This window comes from Ctenocephalides felis, unplaced genomic scaffold (genome assembly GCF_003426905.1).
Source record: "Ctenocephalides felis isolate EL2017-DRISC unplaced genomic scaffold, ASM342690v1 CF-g0.4_SCAFFOLD_01170, whole genome shotgun sequence".
NCBI classification, from domain to species: Eukaryota; Metazoa; Arthropoda; class Insecta; order Siphonaptera; family Pulicidae; genus Ctenocephalides; species Ctenocephalides felis.
This window is the reverse complement of record NW_020537324.1, coordinates 76146347-76159699: the sequence shown is the minus strand read 5'-3', so window position 1 is coordinate 76159699 and position 13353 is coordinate 76146347. Positions and strand designations below refer to the sequence as shown.

General features: G+C 27.5%; 1 protein-coding gene across 1 annotated transcript; it reads left to right on the top strand.

The window, feature by feature from the left end:
- Nucleotides 1-2757: 2757 nt before the first annotated feature.
- LOC113367644 (ankyrin repeat and death domain-containing protein 1A-like) lies at nucleotides 2758-13094 on the top strand. The gene is made up of 9 exons (XM_026609233.1): nucleotides 2758-2850; nucleotides 6361-6564; nucleotides 8156-8365; nucleotides 9966-10064; nucleotides 10368-10466; nucleotides 10550-10756; nucleotides 10830-10926; nucleotides 12217-12432; nucleotides 12877-13094. The coding sequence occupies exons 1-9, from the start codon at nucleotides 2758-2760 to the stop codon at nucleotides 13092-13094; spliced, it is 1443 nt and encodes a 480-aa protein (XP_026465018.1).
- The last annotated feature ends 259 nt before the right edge of the window (nucleotides 13095-13353 follow it).

The following is a 13353-nucleotide window of genomic DNA, read 5'->3' as shown; positions in this document are numbered from 1 at the left end:
AACAGTCACCGAAGGAGAGAAGTCTGTACAAGTAATTAAATCATCGAAAATTCCTTCTGTGGAATCGTTGAATCCGATTATATTTATAGTTTGGAAAGTCTTGGAAATAACAAATTATAAGAATAATAATTATTAACAATTTTATTATAATTATTTATAATTTTACCAATTTTCTTACCTTTGTATGAAACCCCAAAGTGTTCCAAATCATCCATTGAATTTCGTTACAGGACAAACAATTGATAAATTTTAATTTAATATTAATTAAAAATATAAATATTAGGCACAAGTTTACCATTATTTATTAATTTGTTATTAACAAAATAAGTCATGTTGTTAATAATAATGAATAAATTATATAGGTATTCAGTTTTTTATTATCCTCACTTAGAATAATGATACATATTTTGAACTTGAATTTTGATCACAAAAATCTTAAAATTTATTTAAATTTTTTTCCTCATTTTATTTTCACTTTACAAGTACTGCTTTACACACTTTTATTATTTAAGCAATTACTATTTATTACTAATAATATATTTTTTCATTACTATATCGAAATTTTGTGACAAATTATAACGATACAATAAAAGAATGTTCGTTTGGGTGATCAATCAGAAATTAACACGTCCAAAGATTAATATCAATTTATTTAATATTAATGAGGACATGGTATACCGTTTAACTATCATTGGTGGTAAAGATTTTTTATTTGAGAGTCTACAATGGGATTAAAATGATAAAATTAGTTTAGACTAAATAATTGTTAGAATTGATATTACCTAAAACTTAGATCTATCTATCTATAAATAATATCCATTTTTGGCACTTTTGGCCAAAGAGTGTTTTTTCAAATTCAAAAAGTCTTTAATTTTTAACCGAGTTAGAAATAGTCAAGTCAATTATGGATTTTTGCAGAATGTCCTCAATTATTTTCTGTTTTTTGAAATTATTGATCTTTAACTTATTCAAAGTTTCAGTTAAAAATTAGTTTTTGAAAGTTACATTTGTGTAATAATTAATGTTTGACCATTTTTGGTTTGTATATTTTTTTATTAGTGTAATATCTGATTTTTGTAATATTGTGTCACTTGTTGAATTTCAGATCTTAAGAATTTTTGAATTTTGAACTAATTGAGTTTTGGAATTTTTACAATCATTTCGTTCTAATATTATCTAAACTGTAAAGTTTTAGATAAAAAAAAATCGTATGTTAATTTTTGAATTAAAAATCTTTATCATAAATATAGTTACTAATAATTCAATATTTACTATATAAAATAACCAAAAATATAAGATATTTTTTCCAAAAAATGACAAAAATTTGTATTTGAACAACTTACGTACACATACACAATTATTTTTTTCTAAGTCAATTTATACCAGAATATTCATAAAATTTATGGATACATAAAAATATGCTAAAAACTTTATTTCTGATTTTTTTAAGAATCTTTGTAATTTTTTTAAAAAATGCTTCAAATGGTTTCAGAAAATTCTAAATTACGTAATAACATTAATATAATTAATACTATATATATATATATATATATATATATATATATATATCATATAGTCTTATAAAAACTATGTATTCTGATTTTTAAAAAATCTGGTAGCAATTTCTTCTTTAATCAAAAAGCCCAACACCCTCTAATTGACCACCAAAGTAAATCAACAACGTTTTTACTTCCTCAATATTTTTTTGATACTGATTTTATTTGCATAAGGACTTAATTAACATTTAAATATCTGTCAATGATATATGATACTAAACCTCATAAATTATAGGATTTTTCCATAAACTTTATTCGAAACCGATTAAATACTTATTAACTTCCCGAAGGAGAAGTTTATGTTTTCATCGAAAAATCCGATTCGCTAATTTTATATTTTCTCGACGTTTCAAGCCATTCTGAATCGAATGAGACCAAATTTAATAATAAAATATATGTGTGTGTGAGAGACCAAAATTAATAAAAAAATATATATGTGTGTGTAAGACACCAATTTTTACTTATTGTCGAAGTTTTTGCAAAAAAGCCTGGACCGTTTCTAAAAAACATCCTAAACCTATTTTGAAAATTATTTGAAAGATAGATACTATTTAGAAATCGTACTGAGTAGTTTTTGGCAAAGATCGGCCGGTCCTTTCCTTCGTAATCAAATATAAGAAAAAATTGTTTGTGCTTTTTATGAAATTGAACATGAAAAATTTTATGCTATCTAAAATAATATTGACCTATAAAAATTGGTCGTGTCATATAAATTCTATAAATTTTGGAAGAATGAACTGCGTTTTTTCGTACACTATTACTAATATTAGGTTGTCAAATATCTCCCTTTCGCCTTTTTGTATTATAAACCAAGAGCAAAAAAGCGGAAGGGAGATATTTGACAACCTATTATAATTACAGATTTCATTCATATAATTATATATTATAAGTTGTTCGAAAGATTATTGAAAAAATAGAACAAATTAGATTTTTCTGTAATAAAAACCTATATCATCTATCTATTATAAGTTTTTTAATTAAACCATATAAACTTGTCTAAAGTTTTCAAATTAAATCCTCTTCACGAAGAAATCCTAGATAGTATCGAAACTTTTCATTTTCTAATTGAACTTATTTCTTGGAGTGCAATATCCAATATGATTCAAATTATTGCACTTCAAAAAATTATTATCAGTTTCTATAATTGTATATTAATGTTTTATTAATATTTTTTATATTTTTTTATTATTTTTAGTATGGAATGCGACCTTTGCTGATGGCAGCCTGGCATGGACATATTGTGGCGGTCAGGATGTTAATTGGATATGGAGCTTGTGTCACAGTTTTAAATAAAGTAAGGAAAAATTATTTATTTTATTATTTATAAATATGCCATACTTCATAAAATAAATATAAAAGGGTAGTACTGCCCTAGGCAGGTCCGTGACAAACAAAACTCCAACTCGATTCAGGGAAAAATTGTGTGAGAGATTTTTTATAAAATATTTTTAGGCTATTTAGGTTGAAGTGCGGATTATCTAATTGTTAATATTAGGAACTAAAACTTTCAGAGAATTTTCTTTTATCATTTTGGAAGCATTTGAGTCCCTGGGAGCAAAGAAATTTGAAAATATTCATATTAAGGACCACCCTAATGTATATCAAACGTATGGCTTAAATTAATTAAATATATAAAATTTTTTAAGTCGTGCATCGGATAGCACGGACTTTCTAGTCCACATTTTAGTGACTACATATAAAATATATTTCACTGATGATGAAACAAATTGAGTGTCAAAACGTTTGTGAAATTTAAAATACCTAATAAGTAGTGCAAAGAAAAGAAGTGCTCATAATTCAAAATTAATTTATTATATTTTTCGACCATAATATATTATTTTCCAAACCGAATTAAAAAGATTTCTCGGTGTGCACTAATTAGACATCGGGGAAAAATTTCGCCGCAAATTTTTTAAAAAAAAAAACATTTTTATTTTATAATTCATCATGATTAATCTGCTCCGGGATGCTCTAGGGAAAATAAGATAATTAGAAACTATGGCTTTGTGACATGGCACGTGAACAGTCTTTACATTTTAAAAAATATAACATTGGAAAATATTACACATTCGAAATAATAATTATGAAAAATTTATATCTTTTACATATATTTTAATAAAAATAGAGTCATTGATAGTGTGTCAGAGGTTGAAATTACTCCAGTAACAAAATTTGGCTTAATCAGATTTTTTTATAATCAGAATGTTGCCTGAAAACTTTTTTATGAATTTAATTTTGAAATTTTTTTTACACTTACTATACTCTGTTTTTTCGCACACCATTTTGATAAATGATATTTTTTCAAATAAATATGTATAAACATAATAGAATGTTATAAAATGTATATTAGACTTTAGTACATGAATTATATTTCTGTAAAACATGCTCAGCCAGGAAAAAAATATTTTTTACTGAATGTTAGTCATATAGTAATTTATTTTATATTTTTATATGTACCGCAAGAAATGGTTTATAATATTATAGGGTTTTTTTATATACTTGCATATGTATATATATATATATATATATATATATATATATATATATATAAGTATGTATAATATATATTTTAAGAAATAAAGAATATTGTTGTTTGTGAGTTTATGTCCGGCTATAAATTTTATTATACGGAAATAATATAAGTACAGAGCCCAAGATATAAAAATGAATTATTTATACATGTTTATATATATATATATATAATATATTTATATTTTATATGTAACAAGTTATATTAAATTCTACTTAGGTATCCTAACAAAAATATTTTTTTAAAATAGAATGAAATAAAATAGATGAATGAAATAGAATGAAATTTTAACAGATGAATTAACGTGATAATTATTAAAATTACAACAAATTTTGTATTGGCTTATATAAAAAAAATTATTAGACAGAACAAAATACTTGATAAACTTAAAATGCATAATAAAATATATTGTATATTAAAATAAAATAATTTATATAAAACATTTATTTTAAAATACAAAATTATGATCAATATTTATTTACTACTAATAAATCTCGAAATAATAATAAAAGAGTAAATAAAAATAGTTATGAAAATTAAAAAATTCATAATTAATAATTTACACTCGTGTTTGTTGTTTGAACAAAAAACACAGACATTTTTATTTTTTTTAAATATACGCATGTATTTGCAGAAATAAAATAATTATCTCAGAAATTAAATTTTGGTTTTAAGAATAATACTTATTAAGCAAAAATTACGAGAAATTATTGTAATATACGTTTCATAACAACATTGTACAAAAATTTGTTAAAAAATAATAGAAAATCATCGAATAATCATTGAGTTATTAAATTAAAAATTTAAAAAATTAAATTACAAACAGTAGATTCAAAAATATTTTAATGATGAAATCAAATGAAAAATTATGAAAAAATAATTTCTTTTTATGAGAATACATTCATAGATAAAAATAGCAAATTGAATATATATGAGCCTATTTAATAAAAAAATTGTGTGCATTTTATATCAAAATCACAAAAATCCTGAACATGAAACTTGATGAGATAAAACTATTGCCTTTATTTATTTTTCTAGTTAGAAGTGCAACATTTATAATTTATATTTGATTTTTTGAACTGTCAATTTTTTTTTCGATTTATGACTAGCGTAGTATTTCGATTATAAGTTGTGATTTAAAAGTTATTTGGAACCTTGTCGTATCTAAATAAACACGGTCAGCAAATCTAATGTAAATAATAAATAATTTTAATCTCCAGTTTCCAGAACCATTGTCAACTGTCATTTCAGAGTGTTCTGTTTTCTTAAAATTCATAACTGTCAAAATTAATTGAAATTTCTAAAATTTTAATAATTTGAATATGAACTAAGACTTTTAATATAGCCTATAACCTAAGTTGGATATAAATGCACATGGTGAGTCAATAAAATTTAAAATCGGTTCAGTAGTTTAGGAGTACATTGCGGTCAAACATTTACTTTGTGTATATTCCATTATTATACTAATAATGTTTGAAAGTAAGGGTTATCTGTGATAGCACAAAATCAATATGAAGTCAAGTTTAATATATTTTATAGAATTTTATAAAAAAAGCTAAACCGTTTAGAGAATTTTTTTATCAATTTGGAAGCATTTGAGGCTCTGGGAGCAAAGAAAATTAGAATTATCCATATAAAGGACGATTAGCCGATTAGCTTTTCTGATGTTATAGTAATATCATAATAAGTTCAAATTAAACACAATATTCTTCATGTATACTTTTATTTTCCCGTTCATTAATACTCTAAGATGTTGTCATCTATACAAAAATTACCCAACTGACCACATTAAATAACATTTCGGCTTTATATAACCTTTTAGTTAGAAGAGGGGTTTTACTCATTTTAGGATATGGTAAACTAAATTTCATTTATATGTGTGAGTGCAAATTATGTGATTCCCCGATCAAATTTCATAGGAATTACTGCGTCGTACGCAGAGGATCACGTACGCATTAGGAAAAAGTCCATCGATCCTATTTTTGATTATAATACTTTTGTTACTCGATATGAGTTGATACAATGTTAATACAATTCTTGGGATAAAAACAATGTTGAGAAACTGAGAATCGGATATATGAGTAGCGTATATTATAGTTAGTAATATATTAGTTATAGTTAAACCATTGGGTCGCAACAATATATATATATATATATATATATATATATATATATATATATATACATACATACATACATATATACATTATTACACCAAATTTCATTACCGCATTACCCCATTTATTACTTCAATAATTATTTGTTTACCCCCAGAAACATTACGGTATATTAACATGCGCAGCAAGGAACGGCCACGCCGATTGCGTCGCCTTCCTGCTCCAGACAGTCGAGACCCTTGACAAGGAGCAGGGCGACCTTCAAGGGCGCACAGCCCTTCATCATGCGGCTGCTCAAGGTCATGCAGACACTGTTAAGAAACTGCTGGAGAGTGGGTCGTCGTTGATGGCCAAAGATAAGGTAAATGGGATAAAGGATACAGGAGTCAATATTGGTTGATTGTTTGTCGAGTTTATTCTTCTGCAGCATCATATCTTAAGATTCTTTAGCTTTTTTTACCTACCATGGATAAATTTATTTCTCTGCATTTCTTAGCATTTATTTCCTTGTCAGTTTATTTTTTACAGCATCAAAAATTCTTGAAGTAATTTTGGTAGGACTTTTTTAGAATCCATGTCTCTGGTCCATACAGAGCCATACATCTTATTCTATTTTCTTGAGTATTTTATTCTATGTCAAATTTTAGATTGCCTGTCAGTAGAGTCCTTTTATATCTTCCCGAAGGAGAAGTTTATGTTTTCATCAAAAAATCCGATTCACTAATTTTATGTTTTCTCGACGTTTCTAGCCAATTTGAATCGAATGAGACTAAATTTAGGGAAAAAGTATGTGTGTGTGTATGTGTGTATGTGTATGTAAACAGATTTTTTGCCGTAAATCGACGTTTTCTCAAAAACGATTCGACCGATTTCAAAAATTTAAAAGCCATTCGATGTATCTCGATGAGGACTATCGTTTGTCAGTTTTGTGGGACGATCGGCCGAGCCGTTTCTTTGAAATTTGGAAAAAAGTGTTAAACTTTTCGTCTACATTTAAGCTCATCCTACCGAACCGATTTTAAAAAATCAAAAACTGTTTAAAAGATATTAGTTAGGAATGATACTGATTAGTTTTAGGTGAAAATCTACCGAGCCATTTTCTTGTAATTTACTGTTGAAAAAAAAATTAAGCCGATTTTTATGGAATTTTTTTTAGCGATATATGGTATATCATGGTCTTATAGAACTTACTGAAATATCACGGCCTTACGACAAGTAGTTTAATTTTAAAAATTCATCAGAGTTTGAGAAAATGAGTAGTTTTTTGACGTGAGCTAAAATTAAAATTAGACGATTTGCTTGGTATAACAATATAATACTTGCTCTTAATAAACATACTAAACCATTAAAATCGTACGGAAACTGGTTCAAATATAATAATTATTGAATTTTGAAAAGCTGCTTTTTGAAAATACTCCTAGTTATTAACGTGTTCGTTCGTTTTCAATCATGTGTAATAAATCCACTCATAAATTAATTCATTTTTTATTGATTTAAGTCGATTATTTACACATATCGGGAAGTTCATGTAACTTGCCTCAAGGCTAAATACCAATACCAACTAGTAATCTTTTGCATTCTTGGACAAAGACATAAGGTAACCAATACATGTTCAAATCCAAGATAAATTTTATATAGACTATGGGACCAATTCTCCTAAAAATAAAAATGTTATAGATCTAGCTTCATATAAACTATCAGTAAAAACTCTGAAAGAACAATAACCTACAAAACGCACCAGCGTCCAACAACAATTTTATCATATGTACAAATTTCTGACGTCACTTTGTGAAGATAGATTTAATATCTTGTTTAGATTTTATAACTTCTTGACTCATCCTTACTACCAACTCTTACGTATATAGACCCATAACCCAGCATTACCATAACATTTCTATTTCATCGAACAATTACCCTCTATCTACTATTTTTTCCCAATTTTCTTTTCCCAGGGAGGTAGGACGCCTCTGCATTTAGCAGCAGAAGGAGGCCACGTGGCAGTATGTGAACTACTGTCGTCTAGAGGTGACACCAATTCGAAATCTTTGTCCCTGAGTGATCAAGGAGGTTGTACGCCACTGCATTTAGCAGTAATGAACAAGCATTGTGAGGCCACAAAAGCGCTACTGACTTTGGGAGCTTCTGCTGAATGTGTAAACGAGGTAAGGTAAATGAAATATGTATATATATATATATATATATATATATATATATATTCGTTCATCTCTATTAACAGAATAAACCTCTTCTCTAGTTACTCGTTTATTTTCTCTAATTGCACTCTTTACAATATTCCGTCACTTTCATGTGTGTATGTTTGATCAATTATGTCATTCAATAATGTATGTCGATCATTGTAAACAAAGTGTGATAAAAGAAACTAATATAATTAGTCTGTACGTTTCGACAACATATGTGTGTCATCAATCAACATGTCATACTGAAATCATGTATAAAGAAAGTAACGTTTTCTATTGAATATGTATTTTATTAGAAACATTTAGTATATTAACTTAAAAATTAACTTTAAAATTTAATCCGTACGTTTTGAACCCGAATATGAGTCATCATTCATCATTTCAAACTAAAAACATATATTCTAAAATTATAATTTTCCATGGATCATATATATTCTATAAAATGATTTTATTTGCATTCAGAATGTGTAGTAAAAAATTAATATATGTCATCTGTACGTTTCGGCGTTAAATGTGTGTCATCAATCAGCATTTAAAAATGAAAACACACATACAAAATCATTTTCTAACAATCGCGAATTCTATAATCTATATTAATCGTTGTAGATTTCGACACTAAATGTGTGTCATCACTAAAAATATATATTCTAAAAATATCATTTTTATAAATGTATTTAAAAATGAAAAATATTTACATTGTTTTCAAAATGAGATGAAAAAATGATATATTTAATTTATACGTTTCGACACGTAATGTGTGTCATCATTCATTAGTTCAAACAAACATACAACAAATGTCATTTTGAATCAATTTTGTATTCTGTAGAATATTTTATTATCGTTGTAAACAGATTAATATATTTAATAATTAATATATTTAATTGTTACACGTTTTGACACTAAATGTGTGCCATCACTTCTATCATTTCAAACTATAAACATATATTTTAAAAATATCATTTTTCATAGATGTATTTACAAATAAAAAATATTTTTATTGTTTTCAAAATGAAATGAAAAAAATTATATAATAGATAGTTGTACGTTTCGACACGTAATGTGTGTCATCATTCAGCATTATAAATAAAAATGACACACCGTAAAAAATCTACCTATTTAAAAAAATAATTTTTCATGTCGTCTTCAAAAAAACTGTTCTATATTATGTATAAAGAAAGCATGATAAATATATTTCAGTTTAAACCAAAACCACGTATATTTTATAAACTTATTTTACTTCTTTTTTTCACTTATGAATTTATATAATTAGATTTATTTTTTGTGCTGATATGTTTTCACTAAATGATGACACATATTTGGTGTCGAAACGTACTGGTTTAAAATAATATTTTTACTAGCCGACAATAAATTTACAAGCTTACTATTATATTTTTTTTTAGAAATTAATCAAGCATTTTAATGTGATTTTTGTGTTGCATAATTGGTCTCTTATTATAAGAGTGCAAGATAAAAGAGTGAAAACTAAATAAGTCAATAAAATATTTGACCAAAAAATATAACAATTGTAAAAATGTTATCAGTATCAATCTAAATATTTTTTCAGAAAGGTTTCACGCCCCTGCATTTAGCCTGTCGTCTTGGATGCAGAGGAATTACTGAAACTTTAATACAATTTGGTGCTCCTTTAAATAAACAAGCCAAGGTACAATATTTCTTTTTGTTACACTTAAATAAACTGCATTACACTTTTCCAAAAAATCACTTTTTGTCCTAAGCTTTTTTTCCAAATCTCTGAATTTTGTCTATTTTTTAAAAGCACTCTTAGCAATATTTCTCTACTTGTCATGTTTATATTTTTGATGTAGTTCTTTGTCTAAGTCTACCTTTTGTTCCTTAATTGGAGTGCTTAATGATGTCACACATTTGGTGTCGAAACGTATAAATCTTCATATTATTTCTGTCTTTATTATTCAATTTTAATTATTTCCAATTATTTGTTTGCTAGAATGGAAACACTCCCCTTCACGAAGCCTGTCTATCAAATGAGATGGAGCTGATGGAATTATTGATATCCAAAGGCGCAGACTTAAATTGCGTCAACGTTGTAAGAACTGAATTAACTTAAGTATCTTTAATTGTACATTTTGAAAAATTAAATTAATTATCTATTACTTTTTTTCTATTTAGAGAAACGAAGCTCCGATCCACCTAGCAGCAGAATTGGGCAGGACAGAGGCGTGCAGGATGCTTTTAGCAGCAGGGGCTGATTTGAGTCATCAACAAGACACCAATGGAAGTGGGCCAAGGTCGCCAATGTTTTTGGCAGCTAGAGGAAGCTTTACGGCAATTGTGGATATGATAATACAGACTGCCAGGCTAGATTACCCAACCAAAGTAGTAATAGTCCCTATCAAATATTATTAAAAGAATTGTTATATATGTTATTTATCAATTTTTACGTTTTTAGGATGATGATGACCAAGCTGGTGATGGATATCCATGCAAAACTAAGCCTATTATAAATACTGCAAGGAGGAAACTTCTTAGTACTGGTGACTCTTCTGGTAAAAACATGATTGTTATTATCAATTCTCTTAATATTTATTAGTTTTATGTGCATTTATTAGACCAACTACTTGCCTTAAAAATTCACTACCACATACGGAATATCCAGATGTTTTAAAATTTTATCCAAAACCACCAAAACAATTAACCAAGACTGATCAATCATATCAAAGTTCTAATGTTCCTTCTAATATACAAAGTTTATTACCAGTTTCTAGTTTCTATATATAATTTCAACTGTCCTAATGTCCTAAAATTGTTACTAGAACAGGAACAACTCCAGATATCTCCAAAATTTACTCAAAAACCTCATAAAATTTTTACCAAAAATGATCAGTCTCTTCCAAGTTCTAACCAAAACTTAATATTTCTTCTGATGTACAAAGTTTCTTACTAGTTTCTGGTCTCTAGGTGACATTTTATGTATTCCTAATGCTCTTAGATTATTACTAAAATAGTAGCAATTCTTGGCATATCCAAAATTTACCCAAAACTCTCATAAAAACTTTACCAATGTTGTTCAGTTTTTTTCCAAAAGCAGACCAAAACTTAACATTACTTCTAATGTGCTAAATTTGTTACTAGTTTCTAGTCTCTAGACACCATTTTAAGTTGCCCTGATAGCCTAATTTTTTTTACTAGAACAAAAGCACACCCAAAATCTTCACCAATGTTATTCAGTTTCTTCCAAGTTTTGACTAAAACTTATTATTCCTTCTAATGTACAAGGTTTGTAACAAGGTTTTGGTTTTCAGACACCATTTTAAGTTGTTCTAATATCCTAAAATTATTACCAAAATAGAGAAATTTTTTGGACATCTTCAAGCTTTTGGAAATCCAAATGCTGGTCATTCATATCAAATGTTTTCAACCAAACACGATTGTTATCATAACAAACAAAGTTTATCACAAGTTTCTAGGTAATAAAATTCATTTAAAGTTGTGCCAAGTCCTTTAAAATCTTACCAAGATAGGAAAATGTTTTAGACATGTCCAAACTTTACCAAAAACCACGATAAACACTCCACCAACGTTGTCCAGTCTCATCTAAGATCTGAAACAAATACAACAACTCATCTGGTCTACCAAATTTATTGGCATTTTAGTACTCTTTTCAGCACCAATTTTATGTCCATTATTACTGAAACAGTAGCAAAATTCAGACACATCCAATACACCACCAAAACTCCACCAAAATTTTCTAAACCCACCAAATCTTCCCCCAAACCTATCAGCACCACCAAAATTCTCATCACATTAGTAGCCAATTTATTACATTATTTTTTAAGATTGGACTTCAGTAGACGAACCCTTAGTGCCATCAGCCTGCACATTACCAACAACAGCAGCATCATCAACCTGCAACTCTGAAGATTCTGAACATCTTCAAAAAATTTTGCACAAACTGTCCCACAGATTTCTTCAAGACGGTGACTGGAGGGCTTTGGCGTCTCATTGGGCCTTCACCGAGGACCAAATCAAGGCCATTGAGCACCAGTATGCAGGTAAGATAATAGATAAATTGAAGCCATACTTTTATATTTGTAATTAAAATTAACATACATTAATTTACTGTTTGTATTTACTTTTTCGCTGGTGATACAATATCATTCTTTGTACAGCTGTAATATCTGTCTTGCCTAAAAAATTGAAGCCATACTTTTATATTTGTTTTATTTATCAAGCCCTGCACATAGCTTGATCTATGAATCATTTTCTTTTTTATGTGAATGTTAATGCAATGATCATCATCAATATTACGAGGTAATGAATTAATCATATTATTAACGTCAACAGGCACATTTATAATTTGGCCAAATATTTCAAATTATCCATTTGCATGTTGCAATCGTCTAATTTGCATGAAACAAAACCTAGATAAAATTAACTTCTTAGATACAGTATCTAGTTTAGGTAGATAATTTTATTATGTTTTTTTGTGTTTTTAGGTCCCAATAGTTATAAGGAGCACGGTTATAGAATGTTGACGATTTGGTTGAATGCTTTGCCTCGTAGTGCAGTTCCTTCCAAAGAACTTTGTTCAGGTCTAAGGGCTATTGGAAGGGACAATATTGCACAAAAGGTTACTGCTAAATTGTTGAAGGAAAGTCAGAAATCTGAGAGCAGACATCGAGATAGACATTTGTCTCAGTGTGTTGTAATTTAATATTTATACCCAGTAAAATGCAATCCAAAGCCAATTTTTAATAAGACAATCAGAACATTTTTATTGGTGGTTATTGAAACATTGTGGAACTTTGTTTTTGTCAGAAAATTCTATTTGCTGATTTTACGCTTTCTAGGCGTTTCAAGTCATTCTGAATTGTTTGACAGTAAAATTGTACAGCAGATGCTTCATGAACGTCTTTTGCACAAATTCAAAAACTTCAAATCTATTCATATAAATTTGTATCTAAATATACGTA